The sequence below is a fragment of the Myotis lucifugus genome, unplaced genomic scaffold (assembly GCF_000147115.1).
Source record: "Myotis lucifugus unplaced genomic scaffold, Myoluc2.0 scaffold_53, whole genome shotgun sequence".
In the NCBI taxonomy this organism is placed as follows: domain Eukaryota; kingdom Metazoa; phylum Chordata; class Mammalia; order Chiroptera; family Vespertilionidae; genus Myotis; species Myotis lucifugus.
The window spans coordinates 2,443,272-2,471,206 of NW_005871101.1; the positions used below are offsets into that span (position 1 = coordinate 2,443,272).

The window sequence follows — 27,935 nt, forward strand, 5'->3', positions numbered from 1 at the left end:
TTTAAGTCTGTTCTTATTTAATAAGGATCGTTTTAACTCATTCAAACACATGGAATGTTGGCACAAAACTTGAAGCTGCTGTAGAAAGATCACAGATGTTCTGTGGGTTATTGGAACTTCCATTTCTCTAAAAACATACCCTTAAATGGTCTTAATTTTACAAATTTAAGTGTTAGGAAAATGTCTAAATAATAAGTAACAATTAAAATAAAATGTTTATTTGTAAATTATATACAGAATACATTTACTTTACGACAAGGAAATGGGGAGAAGAGTCATCCCCTCCCACTCAACGCGCTTGCTTTCTCTGTTGGAGATGACCACCCCTCTCTGAATCCGATGTACAAACCAGTTTGGATTTCCTAAGCTGGAAAAGGAGAATTTGTAGCTAAACTACAAGTGCTGTTTCAGTATACTAGTTGGCTTGTTTCCACAGAATGCTTTTGAACCCTGTTAACTCAGAATCTTAGAAATTTCCTGATGTAATTTTATAATCAACAAAAGTTAACTGTCAAAAACAGTGAGTTTAAGCATTTCATCTCAAAGAAACTGTGAAATGGCTACATAACTGCACATAATCTGAAATTTTGTTGTTTCTTTTTATCCATTTAATTATTTTGATTAGTCTAACAGTAAAAAGCCATACAACTATCAAAAATGCCATTAATCTAAATGTCATTGTGGAAAGTGCACCTTGGACAACTATCAAAATTAATGAGACCTATGTACTGTAAAATTATCAAATAGATAAAACTTATAAATGGCTTTTGACTGTACCAATAATAGTATTCTATGAAATGAAGGACTGAAGAGTCCCTGGATGTCAAATACATTTCAGTAAGTGGACTTAAAGAATGCTACAAATGTCAGGTATGCATTATGATGATCAGCCAACATAGAAATCCAACCTCTTGCACTTTTTTTAGTCCCCAAATTAGGCAGATTATGATTTTTCATGTAAAGATTTAGTTGTTTCTCCATCATTGTCATCTTCTTCCTCCTCTTCACAATCACCATCTGTTTGTTGTTCCAATTCCTCTTTTGTGATCATTTCAAAATCATTCCCATTTCCACTACTGTGTTGGGATCGGTCATCTTCCCTCCTGTCACTGTCTGTGTCAGAATGCCGTTCTCCACCTGAGCCTTCTGTTCCATGATTTCCTGGTCCTACTTTTCCCTCCTCATCTTCCTTTTTCTCACTGTCTGACTTCTCCTCACTGTCAGACTTCTGCTGCTTTTTGGTTTCAGACTTTTCATCTTTCTTTAAGTCTGCTTTTGGTCCTTTATATTCATGTGTGTACAGAGGCCTGAAGGAGTCAATGAAGCCCACATCAGCAGTCAGATTTGGCAAGAACCAAAAGTGGTGCCTTCCTCCAGTTATGAGCCAAATGATGAGAAACAGGATGCAACGAGCTGTGGGAGAAAAATTTCTCTAATTAAATAATTCAAGCATTGACTCTGACAGCAGGGAAGAGTTATTAAGGAAAAATGAGAAGACATTCAGAGTGTTATTATTTGCACATTACATGCAGCCTAAATTAAACAATTAAATCCTGATTAGTTTAGCAGCTGTCACAGTATTCTAGGCACAGAGCATTCTGTTCTGAACTTGAGGGCATAATGCTACAATGCCATTCAAAAAGTGACTTCTATGTCTTTTTCAGCTGGGTGCTTTTCATAGATAGATACTTATGATTTATGCAATTTGCTATGTTATAGTTCAAGATCACAGTTAAGTATGGACAAGACCATCGTGTAAGAAAAAGAAAATAAATGCGAGTAAGGAATGAAGGTATCTTAAGAAGTCTCTAAAAAGGAAAACGCAGGGCTGCATGATGACTTTCCTAGACCCTAAGTACTTTAGCAATTCTCCATAAAAAAATGAAAAATTATACTTTTATGACCATATTGGCATAAATACAAATATAATCCCGCATGGAATCATTACCATATACATGTATACATATTATTACTTCTGATTTTTTAGAAAATGAAAACATTGGGTCCAAGGCCACCTGCCTACTCTGTCTACAGGATAAGTCTTCTAAGTGAAAACTTTTGAACAATAAGAGAACATTTTCCTAGAAGTTATACTTTTAAAAAATTAAATAATTCTGCTTTTTTAAAGGACCAAAACCCTCTCTCAATATTAGGAAATAATATAATGCTAATGAAAGCCAGATCACTAAAACAAATAGGGTTTGTGGTTACCTCCAGAGCAATATATGACACAACTGGTTAGTTAATAGAAGAATTAGAGAATTTTAAAGTTTATCATAATGAGTTATCCCAAACACATTTAGTTTCCTCTTAATTTACCAATTACATAGAGCTGAGTGATTTGCCTACCTTTTTAAAAAAAGATATATTTTATTGATTTTTTACAGAGAGGAAGGGAGAGAGATAGAGAGTTAGAAACATCAATGAGAGAGAAACATCGATCAGCTGCCTCCTGCACACCTCCTACCGGGGATGTGCTCGCAACCAAGGTACATGCCCTTGACCGGAATCGAACCTGGGACCTTTCAGTCTGCAGGCCGACGCTCTATCCACTGAGCCAAACCGGTTATGGCTTTCCTACTTTTTAAAAAAGTCATAATGATTACATGAATGTTATAGACTAGTCAAGATGTTAGGTTTTTTGTTTTTTTTACAGACAATTATATCATTGTTTTCATATAAGGCCTAAAAGAAGCTCATGTATGCTTCTTCCATTATTTTGCTTTGGATAAATAAAAGGAAATGGTTTTAGCTGCCTTGACTTTTATGCAGCGGTAATTTCTTTTCTTTTAAAATATATTTTTATTGATTTCAGATAGAAAGGAGAGGGGGAGAGAGAGAGAGAGAAACATCAATGATGAGGGGGAATCATTGTTCGGCTGCCTCCTGCACACGCCCTACTGGGGATCGAGCCTGCAACCCAAGCATGTGCCCTTGACTGGAATCGAACCTGGGACCCTTCAGTCTGCAGGCCGATGCTCTATCCACAGAGCCAAATCAGCTAGGCAGTAATTTCTATTTTCATAAAAGAATATAAATATTCTAAAACATTGTGCTACAAACAGAAAAGGCAAATATGTTGGAAATTATGATTTAAGAATAAATTCTACTAATAAAAAATAATGAACATCTTTTAAGAAGGCTGCACAATTTTTTCCCCAAATATAATTATGATGCTATGATAGGCTTTATAGGGTTGTAAAACAGATGGTTCACAGTATGAAATCTTCCCTCAAATCCAAGAAAAAGCAATATAGAAATGGCACAAATAAAATCTAAGTTCTCACCAGATCTACACCGGGCATAGCAGAATTCTAACATGTTTTATGGTTTTTCTCTATATGACCTTAAATTACCAGGGTCAAAAGGGGAAGACTAATGGAAAAATCACTGTGACATACACTGAGTGGCCAGATTATTATGACCAGCCAGATTATTATGACCACCCCATCAGTACTTCATTGACACTTCCAAAAATAATGAATATTGAAAACTTCCTAAGCAAATACTCTCAAGGTTTTATTATTATTATTATTTGCATAACTAATTCACTTCATTGTACTGGTGGGGTGGTCATAATAATATGGTTGGTCATAATAATCTGGCCACTCAGTGTATATTGCCATACTGTTTCTAACACTAAGAGTGACACATTTAGAAAATTGCAGAAGGCCTTATTTTAAATGGCAATATTAACAATACATATTCAAAGTAGCACCAAATATAATTTTGACCAATATATAATAGTTCATAGAATAATATAAATGAAATATCCAGTTTATAAGTGGGCTACAGATCAAAATTATTTGCAAGTAGGTTTGGAATTGTATTTTCTAACAAAAACAACAAAATGTTGGGTTTATTTTCTGGTTTAATTTCATAAGATTATTTAATGCACAATGCTATTTAAATCCATAGTATATTTGAAATAAAAAATTATAGAAAATACATCAAAGAAACATTATTTTATAATCTTTTTTTAAAAAATGTCCTTACTGATGTCAGAGAGAGTATGAGAGACGGACAGAGATAGAAGTATCAATGATGAGAGAGAATCATTGATCAGCTGTCTCCTGCACGTCCCCTACTAAGGATCGAGCCCGCAACCAAGGCATGTGCCCTGACTGGGAATTGAACTGTGACCTCTTGGTTCATAGGTGGACACTCAACCATTGAGCCATACCAGCTGGGCAAGAAACAGCATTTTAAAATGCAAAACAATATAATAACCATAAATTATTGTGAATAGTGGTTTAAGTAAAAGATAAGCAAGTGGCCCTGGCCAGTGTGGCTCAATTGGTTGGAGCATCATCTCATGTACCCGGTTTAATTCCCGGTCAGGGCATGTACCCAGGTTGCAGTTTTGGGGGCTCATACGGGAGGCAACCGATCAATGTTTCTCTCTCACATTGATATTTTTCTTTCTCTCCGCCCCCCCGCCTCGCTCCCTTCCTCTCTCTCTCTAAAACAAACAAAAAACCATATCCTCCTGTGAGGATTAAAAAAATAAAATGATAAGCAAGTGGGTTTTAATTCTATTCAGTGGAGTTAAACCTTTGCTGAAAATTTTCAAAGGGCTTCTCAATTTTTAAGCATTTGAGAATGGTGCCAGAAGACACCATATAATTATCTATAATGTCAGATTAAAGTTATGGCTTCTCATTCTTTTTTTTTTTCTTATTTATTTATTAAAATATTTTATTGATTTTTTACAGAGAGGAAGGGAGAGGGATAGAGAGTTAGAAACATCGATCAGCTGCCTCCCGCACTCCCCCTACTGGGGATGTGCCCGCAACCAAGGTACATGCCCTTGACTGGAATCGAACCTGGGACCCTTGAGTCCGCAGGCTGACGCTCTATCCACTGAGCCAAACCGGTTAGGGCTGGCTTCTCATTCTTGATACACTACCACTATTTACCTGCTTCACAGTATGTCTTGGCCTACAAATGTGCTGTGTTACATGCGAAGCATCAGGGGATTTTCTCAAGGTGACTAAGCTAGAGGAAGGAAAAAAAATGAAAGGCGGGTGGAAAGGCTTCACACAGTCAGAGATCTGATAGAAAAAAGAGGCCTGTAAACCCACTTGAGTGAAAACACTAGATGAGCTCCTGGGCCCACGGATGGAGGTACCAACTGAGAACATGCCTTGATGTCTAGGATGAAGGCATATACAGAAGGAAATTGCGTAGGGCTGTAGGAGTAATGCTTTATAAACGTAAGAGTCTATTATTATCATAGAACCTCAGAATAACTTGCACTTACTTCAGATATTCTTGGTCAAATTATGTCCTCTAACAATAAGTACTAGGTTAATAATGTGGGTGTTGCTTTTAATTTTTATACAGAAGTACTCCTATACGTCTTGGTGGAAAGTTGATTTATCATTTGGAAAAAATAATCAGAAATCAGTACCACATGCTAACATAAACTCCAGCATGTCAAACTCTGTTTATTTGGCCCGTGTTAGCCTTTGAGTTTGACATGCTTGCTCTAGATCAGTGGTTCTCAACTTTCTGGCCCTTTAAATACAGTTCCTCATGTTGTGACCCAACCATAAAATTATTTTCACTGCTACTTCATAACTGTAATGTTGCTACTGTTATGAATCGTAATGTAAATATCTGATATGCAGGATGGTCTTAGGCGACCCCTGTGAAAGGGTCATTTGACTGCCAAAGGGGTTGCGACCCACAGGTTGAGAACCGCTGCTCTAGATGGTTCAAGGAATTATACATAAGTAAAAAATCACTAGACAACTTTGGATAAGCTAAGAAAAATTCCTTTTCCAAAGCGAAAAATTAAATTAGACCTGCCCACCCAATGTCAGAAAATCTTCAAAGACTAGGATTTTAAGTAAAATAATATTTGAATTTTTTCATGGTAAGTAACATGCTCATTGTAAAAAATACAGACAAGTGTAAAAAAATACCATTAAAATCATTCATAACTATCACCACTATTTATATTTAGGTACATTTCCTTCCAGTCAAACCCTTCTTGGCATTGAGTGCTTCCATTTCAAAAAAATCTTCCTAAATAGACAAAACCCACTTCATTATTTTATTATTGTTTGATTACTAGTGATGAGCATTTTTCATGTATTTATTAATCACTTATTTTTAATATCCTCTTTTAAACTGGGTTTTTATATCGTTTTGTTTTTAGCTATGAAAGACATCCAGAAATGTAAAACAAAATTACTTACGTGTTCTTGTTTGACTTTTAAAAAACATTTTGAAACTCCTTAATGAATCTAGAATTTATTTTGGCACATGGATACAAATTGATTTTTCCTAATGGTAAGTCAATTGTTTAGAATCATTTATTGAATATATACAAGGAATTTAAATATTTACTATGTTTCATTTGCTTAAGTCAAATATAAAAATGTTTTACTGAAAATATTATGTCTAACAAAGAACAATCATGATAAAAATATTAACATCCTTGCAGTAGCTAATTTTTAAACCCTATCAATGTGCACATTAAGCTATATTAAATCTTTTTTTCTTCAGAATAGATCAAATCTAATCAAGCATATATACTACTCCTTCAAGTCTGAGTCAGATTTGGGATATGACCCAAAAAGTAGGTCCATACACTTTTTTATTTACCAATTTTAATTGTGATGTTAATTACTGAAGCTCCAGGCTACAGTTCTAAATACTCAATATCTACCTTATTGAAGTCAGTTTTACTATTAACAATACTTACCAATAGCAAGGAGAAGAATGCTGGCTACAAAACAGCCTGCACCCACACTGAGGTAATAAACACCCACTCTCATTTCTGCTGGCCAAAGAGGGAAGAGGGTGGCTGCTATCACTGCAATCACTAGAATAAGAAATGACAAAGTTACATAGATAACTTTTAGATTAAAATTTTAAATGGCATGGATGATATAACAGTGAATATATTCCTAGGGGGGGAAAGTGAAACATAAATATATTAAAATAGAGGCCCTGTGCACAAAATTCATGCACTCACGTTGCGGGGGGGGTCCCTCAGCCAGGATGGCGCCCTCTCGCAGTCCAGGAGCCATCAGGGGATGTCTGACTGCTGGCTTAGGCCCGCTCCCCGCCAACAGTTGGACATCCTTAACACTGCTGCAGAGGCGGGAGAGGCTCCCACCACTGGCGCTGCGCTCATCAGCCATGAGCCCAGCTTCTGGCTGAGTGGCACTCCCACTGTGGGAGTGCACTAACCACTAGGGGGCAGCTCCTGCGTTGAGCGTCTGCCCCTCTGGTGGTCAGTGCGCGTCATAGCATCCGGTCATTCTGCCGTTTGGTCAATTTGCATATTAGCCTTTTATTATATAAGATATATTAAAAATTGCCATTTTTGTAGGTAAAATATGGTCAATTATCAACCATTTCCCATAATTCTGTTTAACATTTTAACTACTGTTCCTAAATTAGGTTAAGATTTTTCTAGTATAAGTTACATATAGTTAGAAAAAAAGTGCTATCAAAAAATGTGAAATTGTTAGCTCCTTAAAATGATCAATTGCTACTGTTCTCCAGCAATGTCTACTTTATTTTTTGACTATAAGATATCTGTCTACTGAACAGGGGAGCTTAAAGAAACAACAACCTAACAACAAAACTAACAACAACAAAAAAAGATTCAATAGATCCTCTCTAGAGATTCTGATTCTGGGGTGGAACTTTGACAGATACAAATTGAAAAGGTCACCTTGTGGTAAGCTAAGAAAAATTCCTACTTCTTTCCCAAAGTGAAAAATTGTATTAGACCTGTCCCCCCAATGTGAAAAAATCTTTAGAGACTAAGATTTTAAGTTAAACAATATTTATTGGATTTTTTTCATGGTAACATATATGCTTATTGTAAAAATTACAGGCAAGTATAAAAAATAACATACAAATCATAACTATCACCACTATTTATATTTAGGTGCATTCAGGTGTTGATACAGATGGTTTTTGGTAGGTAGGAAAACTGTATACAAGTAACTTTAGTTTTTTTTAAGTACAGTGGGACCACAATGAATAATTGTAAGAAATTAGGAGTCTGGTTATTAGGTCTTTAGAGCAAAAGAGATCAGAATTCAAATTCTAGCTATATCATTTATAAGCTAAGTAACCCTGGGCAAGTTATTTAACCCCGTTGAGGCTAAATTACTTTATATTTAATACGTGTCTGTTCCTATTTTTTAAAGGTTGCTGTAAGGATGAAATGAAATAATGCATATAAAATAATTAGCAACATTACTAGTACTTAGTCAGTGATCAACAGCTATCAGATATTTGTATTGGAATTATCTGAGTTTCAACTTTTTGAGTGGGGTCCTATGATACCTTATTGATCAAGCTTGTTTAACTGCTCTTTTTTTTTTTACTTGTTAAATCATTCTCTCCCTGCCCACCCATGCTCCTCACCCTGAATAACATACCCATGGTTAAAAATCCACACAAATAAAAACAAAGCAAAAGGTATAAAGGAAGGTCTTCATCAAATTCTTGGTTCATTCCCCAGAAGTTAATTAGTAGAGACAGCCTATATAAAATTAATTTGCTACATAGAATTTTCTACATAAATAAGCTTATACTAGTCTTACTCTTTTGCAATTTCTTTTTCATTTAATCAGTTCTAGATATCTATCAGTACATTCTACCTAATTCTTTAAAAGCTGTATTGTATTCTAGTGGGCAGTTTCACCATTTTCCTTCAGAGTAATTTTCTACTGAAGAATAAGAATTATTACCAGTTTTATCCTATTATACACAACAGTTCAACAAATACCAAACTACATGTACATTTGTACAACTGATTACAGCACAAGATAAATTAGTTGAGATGTAACTGTTAGGTCAAAAGGTATAGATATTTAAAATTTGAAACACAGTTGCTAATTACCCTCCTAAATATAATCTGAGGGATTTGGATTAGAATAGATAACAGTGTCAGTGCACACTTCTGAATAAATTCTTTGTGCAACTGTATTAAGAACAGCCATGGCCCCTGGCTGAGTGGCTTAGTTGCTTGGAGCATTGTCCCATACACCAAAAGGTTGTGGGTTTGATCCCTGGTCAGGATGCATATGGGAGACAACTGATCGATGTCTCTCTCTTTCACATCAATGTTTCTCTTGCTCTCTGTCTCTCTCCCTAAAAAAAATTAATAAAAATACATCCTTGGATGAGGATAGAAAAAAAAAAAGAACAGCCATGGGATAAATTTTGAGAAGTAGAATAGCTGGGTCAGTGTATATACATTTAAAATCTGAAAAGGCATTGCCAAACTGCCCGCCATAAAAACGTAAACAAGGGACATACCATCAACTGTTGGAGAGTGTTGGTGTTTCCCAAGTGTTAGACTAACTTCATTAAGAATAGATATTATCAAACTCTGTAATTCTCTTAATCACTGTTGCTTTACTTTGTATTATGAGTGTGATTAAGTATCATTCATGATTATTGGTCACTGTATTTCTTTATCTGTGAGCTATCTTTACCATTTTTCTACCAGGTTGTTAATCTCTTAAATATCTTTGCTTTAATGTGTTGTAAATACTCTCCTCATTTTATCTTTTATCTTCTGACTTTAATGTATATTTTAAAAACATAACTATTTTATATTAAATATTTTTCTTTATGGCATCTGCATTTTTATTTTCCTTTCTAAATTTTAGAGATTGTACTTACCAAGAATTAATCCCATGACAAAGGTCTTAAAGTGAACTGGGTCATAGATCCACACAAATACCTAGAGGAATCAAGAAACCACAGTGCTTTAAGTTTTAAGGTCACATTAGAAGGTAAGCTCAATTGTGTTTTAGATCTTCTATAAGAGTAATTTCCAACCTCTTGACACTTGAGAACTGCTTTTTAAGGTAAACAAATTTCAAATACCTTTCCTTCAGTATTATTTTGGTTTATTTTGTTTCCAGTTAGAAAACTGTTTAAAAAACTATAAATTCTGTAATGCACTTAAGTAAATTTCTACGTATTTACATGCTTTTAACAATTTGTTCATGTGTGTAAACTATTACTTATTCAACCTGAAGACCAAAAATTTATAACCTTTTTGTCTTTAATATAATTATGTACACTGGCATGAGCAGAACAGTCTGGGTAAAGAGCACAGTTTCCAGCCAGGCTCTATTACAGATCCGGCAGCTCTCAACCCCACCCTGTTCTTTGCCATGGATGATACGAAAAACCATTATTAAAAGGTCATGCTTAGTGAACATAAAGATGCTATGACCCCCTGCAATAATTTCATTGCCTACTTCCCCAGGGAAGGTCTGTAGCCCATACACTGGAAACCACTGCTTTAAAGCTTAATTTACTTTATAGAACAGAAACTGACTTCATTCAGAACAATCAAACGCTGCATAATCATCATCCACAAAACTCCTCGATTTATCTCTTAATTTCTATAAATAACAATACTCCTTCCATTTCCTGGTTCTATTTTGACCACAACTCTTTGGTATTGTCTTTTGATTTGTTTCTATTTTTAACACTGGAGGTTCCATTCTTCTTTTCTTTAACTCTGCACATTTCCCCTGGAAATCAGATCCACAGACATCGCTTCTGCCAGTTAGCATTCTAAAAAAACAAATTTTTAAAGACATTTCCCACCTCTGTACATTTGAAAGCCTGCTTCTTTGCTACATCTTTCTACAGAATAAAATCTAGCCTTTTCAGGAATGCAAGCACCATGGTTTTGCTCAAACTGATTCATTTGCCTAACAGGTCTATAACACCTTCCCGGTGCACCTGGTAATGTGCCAATCATCCTTCAAGGCTCAGCTCAAGTGTTTAGGATCTTCAGAACTCCGTATCTTCTTGATTAAATTAACCATCTCTAATATGTATTCTCACATCATTACACTTAACACATTGTAACACAGTACCATGTTTAAAAGTTTGTACGTTTGCTAGACAATAAGAGCATCTAAGAAGAGAATATGTATCATGCTATTCCCAGCATCTATAAAAATATTTTGGCATAAAGCCAATGCTTGATGTGTGGTCTTCAATTATGTGGCTCTTAAGCATGGGTTCACATCAGAATCACCCTGGGACACGTTACAGAACAAGACACACACATACACACATGAGATTCTCATGCAATTGTGTCCGAAATGAGCCTAGGGCACATATTTTCTGAAAAGCTTTCCTAGGATTTCAAATTTATAGTTCCCAGAAATCACTACTTCTACTTTACATATACTACTTTTGTATTAGGCATAGGAAGAAGAGATAGATCTTAAAATTCACAACAATTCAATGGCCAGTATATAACTAATACTTTTGTAATGGTTTAATTAACCACTCTGCTCTTTTTCCTTTGATAGCAATGGAAATCCTGCATTTTTGGCTGGGCAAACGGCTGCCCAATACAAAAAGCATATTTCTAAGATTTTACTGCAGCTAGGCATGACCATGTGACCAGGTTCTGGATAATGGAATCTAAGAAAGGAAACTGCCAGCTTCCTGGGAGGGGTCCTTAAAGAGGAGGCAGGTCCCTCATTCTCCTTCCCTCCTTTGGATGCAGATACAAGGCTGGCAGTCATTTGGGACCATGAGGGAATTCTTCTTCACATAGAAGGGAGAGTTCAGACCTACCATGGAGCTGCCATTATCTGTAGTGCTTATCCTTCAGATTTCCTTAATGACAGAGAAATAAGCATTTATTTTGTTTTAAGTAACTGTTATTTCAGGTTTCCCATCACTCATACACAGCTGAACCTAATTCTGACTGATTTTTCATAAATTTCATGTCTTAATTCAGATAAATTATTGATTTTCAAAATATGGTTTTTATTGATTTTAAAGAAGAGGGGGACGGAAAGAAAGAGAGAGAGAGAGAAAAACATCCATAGGTTGCTTCCTTACATGCCCTGACTGGTGATTAAACCCTTTAGTATACGGGATGATGCTCCAACACACTGAGCCACACTGGCCAGGGCCAGAGAAATAATTTATTTTTAAAAAGAGTAAATTTTATATCTACCTGGTTAGATTTATCAAAATTGTTTTCTTAGCGAAAGCATTAAAGATAATTCTAAATATTCCTATGGAAAACTGGATTTCTACCTATCAGCTAGATACTCTCACCTCATTTCCATCCAGAAAAACTTGATCATCATGTGGCTCAAGCTTGAATTTTTTCTTAGTTTCCTTCTTTTTGGGAGTTCCTGGAGCTTCCTCCTATTAAAACACAAGTTAAATAGAAGAAAAAGCACTTACAAACAAGCAAATAAGCAAAAAGCACAATGACATTCATATAGTAACAAAATTTTAATCTTTGAGATACAGAAATAAAAATTCGCAACCCTGGTATTTATAAAAACCCGAATATGCTTATCTTAAATGGTTGTTACAGAGTATTTCAAGATTGCTCATATGCCAGGAATCCTGTGCACATAATGACTTTTGATTTTTACTTAATCTTAATTGAAATCACCTTTTTGGATTCTTCCTTTTCACCATCTTTTTTTTTCTCTTTTTCCTTTTTGGTCTTTTCATCCTTTAGATTTTCTTTCTTGCTCTTTTTATCTTCTTCTTTTCCACTTTCAGCTTTTCCTTTTTCTTTTTCTTTTTTAATGTCTTTATCATACTTCATTTTCATTACTTTTAGTGCTCGGTGAAAAAACTGTTTCTTTAAAAGCCTTTAGAAAAAAAGGTATGATAATTATAAGATACAGACTGAAAAGCAAAAATATCAAGACCTGAATAAAATGAGCAAGGGAAGACATACACTGGCAACTCACAGAGAAATTTCAATTAGTAAGCCATGGAAAATAAAAATCAACCCCAACTCTAATAACATAAAAAAACACTACATAGCCAATCTGAGTATATAAAAGGTATCAATCTAATTTTCATTTTTTAAACTATATAATTTAGATACGAGATTGTATAGGTTTGGAATTATCCTTATGAAGTTTTCTCTACGTTCATTAAGAGTAACCAAGACTCTGTTTTATTTAATGTTGTCTCAAATTTCTAACCTTATAATCCCACTGAAAAATCCTTACATTTGTCACCTCAAAGCCATCTTTTCAAATCTTATGTTCCAGTTTCAGAGTTTCTGATTTGTGTCTTCACTTCTGCCTGATAAAGTACAATCACCAAAACACAACTCACTGCCACCACCTGTGCCTGTTAATGGTGATTACCCACCTTCAGGGGCCTGCTCAAGCACATCATACCACCTGTTAACTGGATGCCCCTCTCCTGCCAAATGATCACTTATTTCTGGTCATTATGCTCTGCCCTCCGAGCACTGGTTTTTACCTGCCTGGCTGGGCTTCTTTCTCCTGCCCCATTAGCACACCCCATGGACATCTCCACAAAGCTAATTTCTAGGTACCCTCACCTGGCCTTCCACTTGTTCAGAAGATCTATATAGCAAGTAATCGTGCAACTGTCTGAAATACACCCAAAGACTCCACTGTTAATATCCGCTACACATATACATATGTATGTAAACCAACAAAAAATTGAAATGAGTCCCTTAATAATTAACTACTTATGGGTAGAAAGTGAGATTTAAGAGTAGTGGTAGGTATTTGAATATGAAGGGGGATTTCAAAATTTTACTTTACTTCAGAATTTCTTATAAAAATTTATAATGAAAATATTCTAATTTTATTTACTTCTGTACTTATGTGATTTCCAGATTTTCTATCAGGAACATTACCACTTAATATGAAAACAAAAATGCATCCTATTCATTGTATATTAGTTACAAACCAGCATTTCATATTACAGTTCATATTATGGATTTCCACATATGAAGAATACATATATATACCCACAGATACTTGAGTACACATTCTCAAATGGTAATGTGTTTTATATAACTAATTTGGATTTTCTTCTATATCATTTTAAGTGGAAAAATTTGTTCTTAATAAAGTAATAAATAATTTAAAAAATCAAACAGGATTTTAAGAGAAAAAAATCTTTCCCTTAGCGAGTAGACACAGAAGTACACAGAGCCAGTAGGAAAATCAGCTCTCTCACCACTCCTGCACAGCCCCACCCCCATAAAAGGAAAATAGACTGTAAACCAATCAAATTGTTGAAAAGTTCACATTCAGCCCTGCTGGTGTGGCTCAGTGGTTGAGCATCAACCCATCAACCAGGAGGTCACATTTGATTCCTGGTCAGGGCACATGCCTGGGTTGCAGACACAATTCCCAGTAGGGGGCATGCAGGAGGCAGCCGATCGATCAACGATTCTCTCTCATCATTGATGTTTCTATTTCTCCCTCTCCTTTCTTCTCTCTAAAATAAAAAAAAACACACATAAAAATGTGGTAGCTATTTCATAGGGGTTTCTAGGACTAAATGAGAAGCATGGTGCCTGACATATATGTTAGCCATTACTGCTATAACAAAATCTTGAATTTCTTTAATAGTTATGGAATACACATACACAAACACATTTGGTCTCATGAATCACTAATTTTAACATCATTCCATTCTGTAATAAGTAGAATCATTGACTTATCCCTTGATAGGTTTCCAAAGAACTTCTACTTCAACTCACTTTATGCCTCAAAAGTGATATGACATATACTATTGTAATAATAACAGGGCCTCCATTAATTAAGCTTTAAGTACGTCATATAGTACAAATCACTTATACAAAGCTCTCTGACACTTTCACATAACTATTCATATTTCCCTATCTTACTTCCCTGTTCTGTGCCCTTTGCCAGGATCAAATGTCCTTTCTCCTATCATTTACTGGGTAATCAGCTATCTATGTTTCAAAATTTGAAAAGACACATTTTTCCTGTGAAGCCATTCTTAAGTTTCCCCATCTCTGTCTTCCTTACGGAACACACTGCACTGTAGTAGTCATGAATCTTCTTTAACAGACTAGATTAGGTGCTTTGGAGGCAGGAACCAAGTCACAGTCATCTTTGTATTTCCGGGGCCTGGCATATAATAGATATTTGTTGAATAAATAAATTGATTAAAGGCAGCAAGTTATTAAATTGCTTTCCTCACCTCTTAATTTTTTTTTTTTAGGTGTAACAAACATTTATAGATGCCAGATATGTGTTCAGGACTTTCACTTATGTGACAATGGTGAGGTTTCATTAAATGCCCACACTGTGCTACCGAGTAACAATAAAGTATAAAACAGTCCTACAATTGCCTTCAGATTTAGCTGCCAAGAAGTTAAAAAAAACTAACACGTGCAACAATTCTAAAATAGTTAAGGGCTAAACTATATGATAGCAGCTTTATAAATACTGTAGAACTTTAGATACAAAGATTAATGTGGGTTGGAGGACCTGAGGAATATCACAAGGTGGAGATGGAACTTGAGAGATATTTATATTGAAAAGCAGACAGGAGAGAGGGAGAACCATTTGGGAAAAGTGGCAGGTTATGATTAAGTAAAGACTAGAAGAGAGAATGAGTGTGGCATATGAACAGGAGTTGGAAGGAGATTATTGGACTGGGGGTTGGCGATGCAGTCATTTGGGGGAGTTAGGATGGTGCTAGATTAAAGGCTGAAGAGTTCGTGCTTGAAATAGGACACAAAGAACCACTGCACTAGGACATCTTAGATGTTTGTTTTGTTTATTATTCTACACTTTCTTGTTCTGTTTGTCTTCAGACTCCCTTAAGCCCACTTAGCAGCTTCAGAAAATGAGACTGGAAAAGTGTCCTTTTGTATTTTTGTCTATAGCCAAGCAGGAATCCATGAGGGCTGGCCATCATGAGGCCTCCATGGTTGTACTAGAAGTGGCTTTGAAGAATTTAAGTAGTTATGTGTCCCCATTTTAGTGCAGAAAGGAAAAACAATCTGACATGAATGGGAATAACATACACAATGAAAAATGAGTGTATCTCTAGGGCAATGGTCGGCAAACTGCGGCTCGCGAGCCACATGCGGCTCTTCCACAAAATAGTGATGTCTGTGCATGGGCCAAGAAGTTTCAATCGCACTGTACGTGCGTGCCCGCACGTGGTATTTTGTGGAAGAGCCACAGACAAGGGGCCAAAGAGCCGCATTTGGCTCTCGAGCCACGGTTTGCCGACCATAGCTCTAGGGCATTTTCTGTACTCAGGTCTTTTGGGCTTTTCATATAACAAGGTATCAATACTCCTAAAAAGCTAACAGATGTGGCTTAATGCCGGCTGCTCTCCTCAGAAATTTGGGCTTATAGATTTAATATTCAAATAGTTCTATTTTCCCTGCTATTTGAAAGTAAGAGTTCCTAGGAAACCTTTTGTAAGCTGAAAGGGAGCAAAATAAGGGTATCTCTTGCTTTTCAAAAATTTGCTTTATGTCACTTCACTTTAGTACCTATTTTTGCTAACCTAAAGAAATCTGAAGAGGATTTTTGCTTTTACAAATAAAGCTGTTACTGTAATAATGTAGGTCTTGCCCTAGCCGGTTTTGCTCAGTGGATAGAGCATCAGCCTTTGGACTGAAGGGTCCCAGGTTCAATTCCGGTCTAGGGTACATGCCTGGGTTGTGGGCTCGATCCCCAGTAGGGGGTGTGAAGGAGGCAGCCAATCAATGATTCTCTCTCATCATGGATGTTTCTATATCTCTCTCCCTCTCCCTTCCTCTCCGAAATCAATAAAAATATATTTTAAAAAATAATGTAGGTCTTTTGCGAACTTTCAGAAAGCAGAGGATACCTGCATTGACAGGTGAATTCCTTCATGTTAATTTTTACTTCATTAAATGCATCATCATTTTGTTGGAGACAGTATAGCATGCAGTGGTTAAGAGCATGGACTGTGGCCAGACTGGTGTGGTTCAGTGGTTGAACACTGACCTATGAACCAGGAGGTCACAGTTCAATTCCAGGTCAGGGCACATGCCAGGATTGCAGGCTCGATCTTCAATGGCAGGGGCGTGAGGGGGCAACCAATCAATGATTCTCTCTCATCATTGATGTTTCTATCTCTCTCCTTCTCTCTTCCTCTCTGAAATATATATATATAGCAGAGGCTATAGAGTACGACTGTTGCATTTAGAATTCTGGCTCTGATACTTTAATTAGCTGTGTGACTTTGGATAATTTACATAGCATTCTCTGTTTTTGTGTTTATTACATTGCTTAGTTTTTATATCACATATAAAAAAATCTATTTTGCGGCAAGGCAGGGAAATTTGTACTTTGGAGTGCTAAACATACAAGTGGCTGTAAAGAAAAATACCAACTATACCACTGTTAGCTCATCCCTGCTCCAACAATGAAAATTGTATTGCTTCTGAAAGGTCCATTAGTGACTCTAGTTTTTAACAACTACAAATTTTAAGAAAAAAATTTTTTAAACGTTTTTTTGATTTCAGAGAGGAAGAGAGAGGGAGAGATAGAAACATCAATGATGAGAATCACTGATTGGCTGCCTCCTTCACACCTCCTACTGGGATCGAGCCCACAACCCGGGCATGTGTCCTTGACTGGAATTGGAATCTGGGACCCTTCAGTCCACAGTCCAACGCTCTATCCACTGAGCCAAACTGGATAGGGCAATTTTAGGAATTTTTAATAGTTCCTTAACTTTACAGCTTTAGAAACAAGGTTGTGAAGTAATGGTTTCTCAGAGGAGCCTCATGTGGCTGATACTTTAAATGTCTTTAGACAATATACTAGTAAATTGCTATGTGCACCTCCCTACCATACATATAAAATAATCTAAAATGTCAAATTCCCATCTACTATAAAAAAAAACCTTGGTTCATCAACATCTTAATAAATATGCTGAACTATTTAAACCTAAGGGAAAAACTGAAAAGAAAAAACAGTGTACTTATTTCCAAGAGGAAACTGATTTTTATATACCACTCACCATCAAAAATTTTTCCCATAGGAGTACTTATTATGAAAAACATGAATACACTAGAGGCCCGATGCACGAAGATTCATGCAAGAATGGGCCTTACTTCCCCCGGCTGCCAGCACCGCCTTTGCTCCAGCTGGCCAGAGCCGCCTTTCCGCCTTCCCATGCTGCCCAGAGGCCTGGAGCGATGAGGAACGCCTGTGTTGTTGTCCTGCCCTGCCCCCAGCCACTCAGCACCTGTGTATGCAAATTAACCCGCCATCTTTGTTGGGTTAATTTGCATACTCACTTCTGATTGGCTGGTGGGTGTTGCGAAGGTATGGTCAATTTGCATCTTTCTCTTTTATTAGTGTAGATTACTGAACTGTGTAGTCTTCATTTTGGAGTCAAGAAAATAGATGTTGCAGCTGCCTTGATTTTATAAGGAGTAAATTAGCAATCACTAAACAAAATATGGAAGGGTACTGGCTAATAGGTCAGTGTGTAGGCACTAAAAGAACAAACAAGCAAACAAAATCCCCAGGAACAACAGGTCTATTAGGAATCCCTGCCAACATTTTAGAAAAGACTCCCCAACCATTTGCTCTAGAAAAGAAAGACTTTTTTGTTCACTGTAGGCACTGTTGTATGATTTTTATTGCTGACCTCTTTGGTTTAGTCAGCCTGGCAAATGTTCAAATGTTAATAGAACACAAATAAAAATCATAAAAATATGATAGTATAACCAAATAAATGTACTTCCAGAGGTACTGAAGAAATCCAGTTTGCATGTAAAAGCTATGTTTGAGCTGTTTTAGTATCACTACGTTTAATGATGAAAATGGGTAAGAAGCTTCAGAACTATGGAGAATATTACTAAGTTACTATTTAGTTATCCTTCACTAAGAAATAAACACTACCTGTTGCAGTAGTCAACCACAGACTCCCTTGTTGTAAATAAAGCTTCCTCTCCTTTCTTGGCCTTTGCCCACTTTGAATCCAAAAGGCAATCCACTGCTTTTGAAGCTAAAGAAGAAATTTATTATTTTACATTTAGTATACATAGAAATGTATGTCTACCTAAATAATATTTTCTAAGGCAAATTTCAACATAATGGCATCAGAAAATAAAACCAAATTCAATAGAAAATTTAAGTCTGACATGATCATGATAAATAGTTCCTCAAAACCTCAATTTGTGAAGCATATCAGTAAACATCTTTTTAAAGTAATGCTGGGAAATAAATTATATTTTAAAACATTAACTAAGGCAAGATAAATTAATGGGAAAACATTCTAAACAAAGAATCCAAAATAAATATAAATATCAATCATCGAATAATTACAATTAAATGAAGGCTAAAGAAACCAAAAATCTTCCTCTCCCCCAGTAACAAATTCTGTCATTATGCTTTTAACTGTAACCCACTGAGGAAGAAGTTCTGAACAAGCTACTGCTAGAAGCAGCTAAATATATTAGTTCTGAAGCGAATAGCACATCAATTTTTCTAAACTCTTAATGAATATAAAAACTAATCATTATATTAAAGAAAGGCAAGTAAATTTCTTTTCTATAATGGCAATTCAATCTTAATGGATCAGAGGCAAACTCAACTACTGTTTATAAGCTATGGGACTGTTATAGATAACATTAGCTTACAATAAGGTGTTGGATTATGTGAAGATCCAAAGCTCCTAAGGCGGTTCCAACAGGATTTGCTTCACACTGAATTCTACTCCAGAGTTTTACAAAAGGATTATCTTTAAGTACATGTACTATCTGAACAAAAGGCAGTATTAATACTGAAAATTCTATTTAAAACATTTCCAAGAAATGTTATTACAAAGTACTTCCTTTTATCTTCTTCTTATTGATAGTTTCAATCATAAAAGGAAAGAAAAGGACAACCAATTGTCATCACCCAGCTCCCCTAATCACACTTGGAAAACATTTTTAAAACATCTACATATCCCAAATTTAGGTATCTTCATAAGATATATACACTAATATATACACTGATATAATCCTACCAATAAAATAATCAACTCGATGACCCATCATATTGGTAGACTTTGTTGGACAGTTGAATCGAAGATATTTGGCTACAGCCTTCTCTTCTTTAGATGGCTCACCAACTTCCTGCAAAGTAAGAATATTAATTTAATGCAATCATTAACTTGAGAAATTCATGTACTAAAGAATAATTTACAAATATGTTCTGCAAATCTTTTTAAGTGGAACATAGGACTTTCTATCAAACTTTCTCTGGAGTAGATGTGGTAATCTAGACAAAAGACAGGATGGAGAATTTTTAAAATTACATGTCTTTCAAATATAAGTTGACAGAGCCCAAACCTGACTGCCTCTTGGCCTCAGCTACAGGCATTTATTTTGAGTTGTTTTTCCAGTATGGTAACTACATTGTACCAGTTCACCTTCACTCTTGCCTGGTCTCTTTTTATAAGCCACAAAGCAATAATTCAAAAGGTTAAGCGGTTGCTAACAGTGAGTGCCCAAATGTCAAAGTAAGTAGAAACAGGTGCCATAAATAAATATTAAATAACAACCAAAGCCATGTACTCTGAACAATGGACAACAGACTTTAGGAGCAGTTCTCAGATTAACCAAAGATAGCTGCCCCAGTGTGGTAGCCATAAGAATTATCTGAGGTCTGAAATGCTGAAGATTTGTACTCTCTTCCCTTTCCTCTTGTGATTCCAAATCCCAGATACTGTTTGGGACTCCTTTCTCACCTTGTCTTGCTTCTTTTTTTCCCTTTTAGGGGTAAAGCAAAAAAAAAAAAAATGCAATAGATAAATTACACTCTTATATAAAGAACTGTTCATGGAAATACATGGAGAGTTCTGGAAAGGCTGCTTTAATCCTTCCCTCTTTTCTTTCTTCCATTTCTTCCTCTAAATTTTCTCTTACTTTCTTCATTGTTTATCATTCCCCATCTTCCGTTTATTTCCTTATATTCTAAACGACTTCTTTGATAATTCCTTCCGTGTACTTATTCTCCCCACCAATATACTGAAGAAACTGAAGGCAGTCTACGTTTGTATCATGTGTGTATGTGTATGTGTATGTGTGTATATACATATATATATAAACTTTTAGAAGTTGTCTTATTGCTGTAAGCTATTGAAACAAAAGTACTGCCTTTAATTACATGTTTAAGCATAATACATAAAGCACACAAACAATATTTCTAGCAATATATAATCTAAATGTGACTAGTTTCAGGAAAGTCTGTTTCTAAATGAATAAAGAGCCAAATAATAATAAAGAATTATTTGCTAAGAATCTAGGATGCTGAGAAGAATTAATGCTAAAGATACCTACATTTCAGGCAAGACATTCTAACATGAAATAGAAAAAAATAAACTACCTAAACCATCTGTTTTTTGAGTCAGTTTTCCCACATATTACAGATAAGACTGAATTCAGCTATGTTTGATGATGCTAAGGAACAAGTAACAAACCAAGGTTTCAGCTTTAATTTTATCCTGGAAAGGAGTGATTTGTTACATGAAGTAAAAGCCTGTGCTTTGGTTGAGTCACCTGGCAGCTACTTCTCATATTTCTTCCTTTGAATTTCCCAGCTCTACTTCCAGTAGCCCAATTGACGGTGTATGATTCTTATACTCTGATACTACCCCATTTGTGGATTATAATTTGTGTCAATAAAAATTAAAAGCCCAAGCCATTCAATACAAATAAAGACTATAGTAAAACCCAAATATTTATATAACTACAAAACTTTTAGCTTTATATATAAAAATATGTATCACAGAAAAATAAAATCTTTAAAATATTTCAAAATCTAACACTCCAAGCTCACTAACATCTATGAGGTTCATCATGATTTGGTTTGGAGCCTAGTCACAAAATACATTTCTGACTTGCTAAACGGTGAAATTCTATACTTCAATTTTTTAAATCACACTAAAATATACTAACATATGTTAGTTTCATATGTTAAATGATAGTACTTAATTATGCCTGTGTAATACACTGGACTTCCAGAAGTCTCATCGATTAGTAATTAATATCCTGTATATTTGTGATACAATAAAAAAAAGCAATATTACAAATAGCTGAAAATAATGATACTATAATTGGCTTATAAAAAATTCTATTTTATAATCATGTCCATTTCCCCCCTAATTTGATATATCTGTTATAAATATAAAGGTTTATCTAACTAACTAATAAGTTGTTACAGGATTATGCTTAATTAAAAATTATTGTGGGTGAGAAGTCTCAATAAACAAAAATCATTCAAATAACACACTTACTGAGTGTTTACTCTATATTATCTTTGGGTGCTACACTTAATGCCAAAATTCTGTAAAGCATGATACCTATACTTTGTTACAACTATCCAGGACAGCAATTATTATTTTTCAAAATAAGTGGTAGGAAAAAAATATTTTAGAGTAGGATTATCAAAGTGGATGAAAATATCTATGAAAGACCTCTTGGAAGAGGGAGCTTGATTTTGAAAAAATAACAAGTTTGGGGTAAGTTGAACAGACAGCATAAACATTATGGCTAAGAATGAGCACAAAATTGGCTCCAAATAGAAACAAGTTAGGAAGCATTGTGAGGCTAAGTATGTAAGTAAGTAAGTTAGTAAGCAGAACAGGGCTGAAGATTCTTCCTGACAGTTTGAGAAATTTCAAGTAGTTAGTATTCAAGTAAAACACGATGTGATATGGACTAGGAATGGGAAGAATTGTGGACATTTGAAACATTTTAAATGTAGAGGAGATAGGACTCAATGATAAAGGATGAATGAAATGGCTGAATCAAAGATGTCAGACCTCTAATTTGATCAACCGAAAGTACAGTTTTCCAATAACAGAAATTTGGGAGGAAGGTGATTCTGGGGGAAAAAACAATCATATCAACTTTAGGCATGACAAGTCTACACTCTTACTAACACTCAATTAAACCATTTACTGAGCACAGGCGTAAATGCATTAATCTACTGGTTGTTGATGGAGGCATCAACATGTAAAATCTCATATTAAGATACACAAGAAACTGAAAAGTCCATTCTAGTTTTATACAATAGGGAATCTGATACTACATGAATTCACATTTTTAAACCTCATTTTAACAATTAACTTAAGGTTCACCAAAGTCATTTCCACACGCAAAACAGATTTAAGTACAGTTGACCCTTGAACAATGCTAGGGTTAGGGTAGCAGAACTCTCGTGCAGTTGAAAATCCGTATATAATTTTTGACTACCCCAAAACTTTACAGTTGTCCCATGGCATCCATGGGGGATTGGTTCCAGAAAACCCAATGGATACCAAAATCCCTGGATGCTCAAGTTCTGTATATTAAATGGCACAGATCAATAAATGCATACAGTCAAAACCGTGGATCCACTGGTTGAATCCACACATGAGAAATCCAGGGAAACATATTTACTGAAAAAGATTTGCGTATAAGTGGACCCACACAATTCAAATCCAAGTTTTTTAAGAGTCAGCTGTAATCTATTTTCATTCCTTTCCCCTCCTTAATAAAGCAACAACGAACTACTAAGCAACAATGAACAGAACAGACCCAGAAAACATGGGTTTGGATAATCTCTCCCAACTAGACACAGTTACTTATCCATTTATACTTAAAGTATCAGTATCTTCCCTTGAAACTGTAACTAGTGAATTCTATCAAGATATTGGTTACAGCGGTTCTCAACCTGTGGGTTGCGACCCCTTTGGGGGTCGAACGACCCTTTCACAGGGGTCACCTAAGACCATCCTGCATATCAGATATTTATATTATGATTCATAACAGTAGCAAAATTACACTTATGAAGTAGAAATGAAAATATTTTTATGGTTGGGGGTCACAAGATGAGGAACTGTATTTAAAGGGCCAGAAGGTTGAGAACTACTGGTTTAACAGAACTGACACCTTCCTTGTTCCTTGAAGTTCAAATCCTAAAAAAGTTTCTATTTTCCTTTGTGAATTATGAAATAAATGTTCACTATACCACATAGAAGTTATAGGTATCGTAGGCTGTCTTTAATGAAAGTATAGCATTTGTGCCATCTGCTAAGGCTTTGAAGCCAGAAAGACGGAATGCTATATAAGAGTGCCAAGGGAACATGACCATGGGGACATGACCATGCGAAGCTGGTAATACAGAAGATCCTGCCATGGAGTCTTCACTCTCACTGCTCCCCTACTGCAGCCTGAGAGTATAAAGGTCTTACCCTCTTCCTGTTTATGTTCTAGAGACTACAGCATGTCCCCTTTTATTCCCTTTTGATGTGAACAAATCTTCAGAAAATTTCATAACTTTTCTAGAAACCTAACAAAAAGTGAAGGCCTTTTGAGAATAGCAGGACCCATAATAAGAGAAACCAACTCATCAACCCTTAAATGAAAAGAACTTTATACAGCTCAATGAATGAGCTCAAATGTCTTAGAATGAGAAAGCGAAGAACCAATGTTTTGAGGCTGGACTACCATCTTTGCACTCAAATACCAAGATGCTAGCTGTTGCAACTCACAATCCAAAATTATATAAACTGAAAGTTTGGTTAGAACACTCTCAAGTTATTTAACCAATACTATTTTTACTTTGTACTACATCAACACTCAAATACTATAATGAGACAGTAATTACCTTTTCTATATATATAGCCAGTATTTAAAAACTTAAGACAACCTTTTTGAGAAAAAAATATTAGATCAAGTCAGTAAGCCTCAGGCCTCATTCAATCTTGTAGAAGTTTTAATTTAGAAGAATTTTAAAAATTGCTAGTCACCAGAAATCAACTGAATTGAGCAAAAAAAAAAAAAAAAGAAAAGAAAAGAAAAAGGTTAGTTCACAAACTGAATTTGTATCTTCATACAAGTACTATGAAAATATTGGTGAAAATGCAAACAGGGTTAACAGAATAAAATCTGAAAGCTGGAGGGACCTTAGATAAATCATTTGCTTAAAGTCACACAGCACATTACTAATAAAGTCTGGCAAGTCTCTGTATCTTAACTCTACAGTGCCCTTCTGTAATACCCTCTTTGCTTCACTCCTATTGTAAGCCCTCCATTAAACTTCTGGGGATAGTTCTCACTTAGGACTTGCTTCCTGGGTTTCTTCTTTCTTCAGAAGGCCCCAGGGAGTCAGATTGTATAGTCCTAAACTTTCTCTTTTCTGAAATTAAGCCTATTGGCCCAAGATAAGGCAGAATTTTATTGCCGGGGACAGTTGGGTGCAACCAAATTAACTGAGATGCAGGTGATAAAAGTTCTAAGAATTAGTAAGCCATTTAATTTTCCAAAACTCAACTAGATATTTTCCATAAGCAGAATATTAATTGAGATAATTCTCTCACTAGCATGGGCAAGTCATGTTAAGTAGGTTATACAATTTAATATAAAGATTTCAGGATTAAAGTATTTCAGAACAATTTATTCTTATTTTATCAATGGTGAGGTGGAAAGGATATTCAACTGAGAATTAAAAGAATTGGTCTACATCTGGTTTTACTATCTTGATGAGTGATCCTGGGTCAAGTCACATAACCTCACTGAACCTGTTTATCTGTAAAATGAGTGTAATGGTTTAGAGCAGTAAGTTGTATACCTAGTAATATTTTTTGATTGAGGTTCTAAAAATAGCTTAAAGGACAATGGGATGTAGGGGTGACGGTAGTGAGGTACTTAGGTGATAGGGCTTTGGGGTCAACACTCTGCTTTTATATAAGAACCGCATTTGTGCAAGAGGATTCCAAACAAACACTACTATTTGAAAATTCTTTTGAACTCTAAAATTTCATGGTACAGTACTGGGATTCTAAATCAACCCTTCTAGTAAGCGGTATTTTCTGTTAACCTGTATGTACTTACTGCATGTTCTTAAAAATTTACATAATTGCATTAAGTAACAATTATTTTTAAATGTTTCATCAATTTAGATTGAGATCACTTTCATTTGAGAATCTCAATCATTAAACATTTTCCAATATAATGTCGATGAATATATGTAGCTTACTTCTGGTTTTCAGTGACCTGTAAAGTGAGTCCAAGAAGAAAATGTGACAAAATAGTCCTCCTGCTTCCAACTTTGATGGGATACAGAATCTGAAATTATGCTACACTAGAAAAAAGCAAATGAATTAGCTACTTTTTAAAAATTCTGAACTTACCTATATCAGTCATTCCCCCCAATGTACAAATTACAATTCACCACTAAATCTATTAAACATAAAAATCTTCTCTAAACAAAAAAACATCAAGTAACAAACAACAGGAAACTCAGTGGATATTACAGACCTTTTTGCCCAAAAGTCTTACAATAGAATCTTTTCTGTAACTTAAACTCTGAACTTTGTCACTACACTTGATCTTTTTGTCTAAAGTGATGCCAACAGTATAGTTTCTGAGTCTCTGGGATAAATAAGAAATGGTAGCAGATATTGTCTATTCTAATTTGTTAAGACTGTATAATAGTCTTCCAAGTAGCACTCCCAAGATCTTCACAACATTCTAGCACAGCTATATAGAAAACTATGATGAAAAAAAATGTTTGATTTAGCAGCATGCCAAGCTGATTTTTAACCATCAGATCCTCACATAATTATCTGATCCTCAAATACACAATAGGAAGTAAAAATCTATACGTCATACTCACAGCCTAATGGTTTACTTAATGAATCGGCAGTTCATCTTTCTTCAGCATATCAGATTACTTAACAAAAACCCAAACAAGCCATCATAAATCCTTCCTACTTGAGAAGAGGGGGAAAGGAAGGAGTTCTGTGCCAAGCACTCTTTTAATGTATGTTTCACAACCACCCTATGAGGTTCCTTTTTTTTTTCTTTTAAGGTACATATTCCTTTTTACAGATTTGGAAATAGAGGTAAAAAGTTAAGTAACTTGCCCAAAGTTACACGGCTAACAGTTTGTGAAACAGGTACAAACGGGCAGTCTGGCTCAAGTTTTAGTTCCTAGCCACTTTGACTAGCCACTACATCACAGCTTCTTAAGTCTACCTTTCTGTCTAATATAAAAATCACAATTGAAATAGAGCAGCTATTCAAAAAGTGAATTAAGATCACTTTTACAATAGCTGACGTAGTAAAAACAGTGTTTATGAAAAGGCATAAAATGCTGCATATGTGCAAATACAAGGAGCCTAGTATGCACGAATTTCACAAATTCGAGACAAATGCTAATAAAAACCCTATATATTTATACCTGATGAATACCACTCAATTCTGAAAGACTACAAATAGTGTAATTAGAAGCTTCTTCCATGATAACCTTAGGCCTTGGTTGGTAAGACCTGCCTGCACTCGGGAGAACTGCTTACTAGTATGACCCCCTTCTGCATTCCTGCCCAACTCCCAGATTCCAAAGTTTTCAGGTGAATTTTAACTTGCGTAAGGCCCAGGTCACCTGTGATGTAGGCCGATGAAGTGATCGTTTATGGTTTTTAAACGGGGGAATAAAACATTCGACAGGAGAAGTCATCTTGAGCAATGCAACAGCAAGGACCAGAAAGCCCACAGGTGTAACAATCCGTGATGGGGATATTCACCACTTGCAACACACCATCCACGTATGGTGACAGCGAGGTTCCCAGGCACCCAGCTGGTGAGACAAGGCACATCCCGCGCCTCCGGGGTGCCACTGACCTAATCCTCTCGGTGAAGAGCAAGAACAACAGGAAGGGGGGCGGGGGGGGGGGCGCAGGGATGAAATGCCCAGGTGACACCGTGTGCACCGAGGGAAGGATGTCATGCAGGTTCCCAGGATGACACACCGCAAGGTTTCAGGGCGCGACCAGCTCGCTGCGGGGCCACGGGGTTGTGTTTGTTTACCCCGCGCCGCCTGGAAGGAGGCCGGGCAGCTACAATGGACACCAAACGAAGAGCATAGAGGAGAACAGGGGGGTAGACGCCACCGAACAGCCGGGTAGGAGAGATCGGCGCCCGGCCCCCCGGCGCAGCTGCCCCGACCCAGGCGACTCCCCTCCCACAGCCCTGTCTGCGCACAAAGAACCGGCCGCTCGGGCCAGCCTCCTCGGCTTCTGCCCATCGCCGGGGCCTTCATCTCCCGGGGCTCGGGGGCTCGGGGGCTCCGGGCGGAGACGGAGGAGGGAGCGGGGGG

General features: G+C 36.1%; 1 protein-coding gene and 1 long non-coding RNA gene across 3 annotated transcripts in view; one reads left to right on the forward strand and one right to left on the reverse strand.

Moving 5' to 3' along the window:
• On the reverse strand, positions 1-27,474 carry SEC62 (SEC62 homolog, preprotein translocation factor). Of its 2 annotated transcripts, none has more exons than XM_023753902.1 (8): positions 27,364-27,474; positions 19,816-19,924; positions 18,705-18,810; positions 12,440-12,644; positions 12,091-12,183; positions 9,667-9,727; positions 6,716-6,835; positions 1-1,413 (listed from the first exon to the last, which is right to left on the reverse strand). In XM_023753902.1, exons 1-8 carry the CDS (start codon positions 27,433-27,435, stop codon positions 944-946), a joined length of 1,236 nt encoding a protein of 411 aa, XP_023609670.1. In that variant the 5' UTR covers positions 27,436-27,474; the 3' UTR covers positions 1-943. The 2 variants fall into 2 exon arrangements, with proteins under 2 accessions (XP_023609670.1, XP_014311468.2); XM_014455982.2 differs by lacking the exon at positions 27,364-27,474 and adding an exon at positions 27,222-27,311.
• A 21-nt stretch (positions 27,475-27,495) lies between these two features.
• The window catches only part of LOC111826071, a 1,726-nt gene continuing 1,286 nt past the window's right edge, over positions 27,496-27,935 (forward strand). Inside the window, exon 1 of the long non-coding RNA XR_002829315.1 lies at positions 27,496-27,740. This is a non-coding gene — a long non-coding RNA (uncharacterized LOC111826071). The remainder of the gene's footprint in view (positions 27,741-27,935) is intronic.

Bases quoted from the DNA above. Each gene is read 5' to 3' on its own strand.
- SEC62 (XM_014455982.2), bottom strand. From the start codon at position 27,296: ATGACTTCTCCTGTCGAATGTTTTATTCCCCCGTTTAAAAACCATAAA. The intron at 19,925-27,221 runs GTGACCTGGGCC...CTTACTTTGCAG, and splicing joins TTCATCGGCCTACATCACAG to GAAGTTGGTGAGCCATCTAA. The intron at 1,414-6,715 runs GTAAGTATTGTT...TTTCTCCCACAG, and splicing joins CATTCTTCTCCTTGCTATTG to CTCGTTGCATCCTGTTTCTC.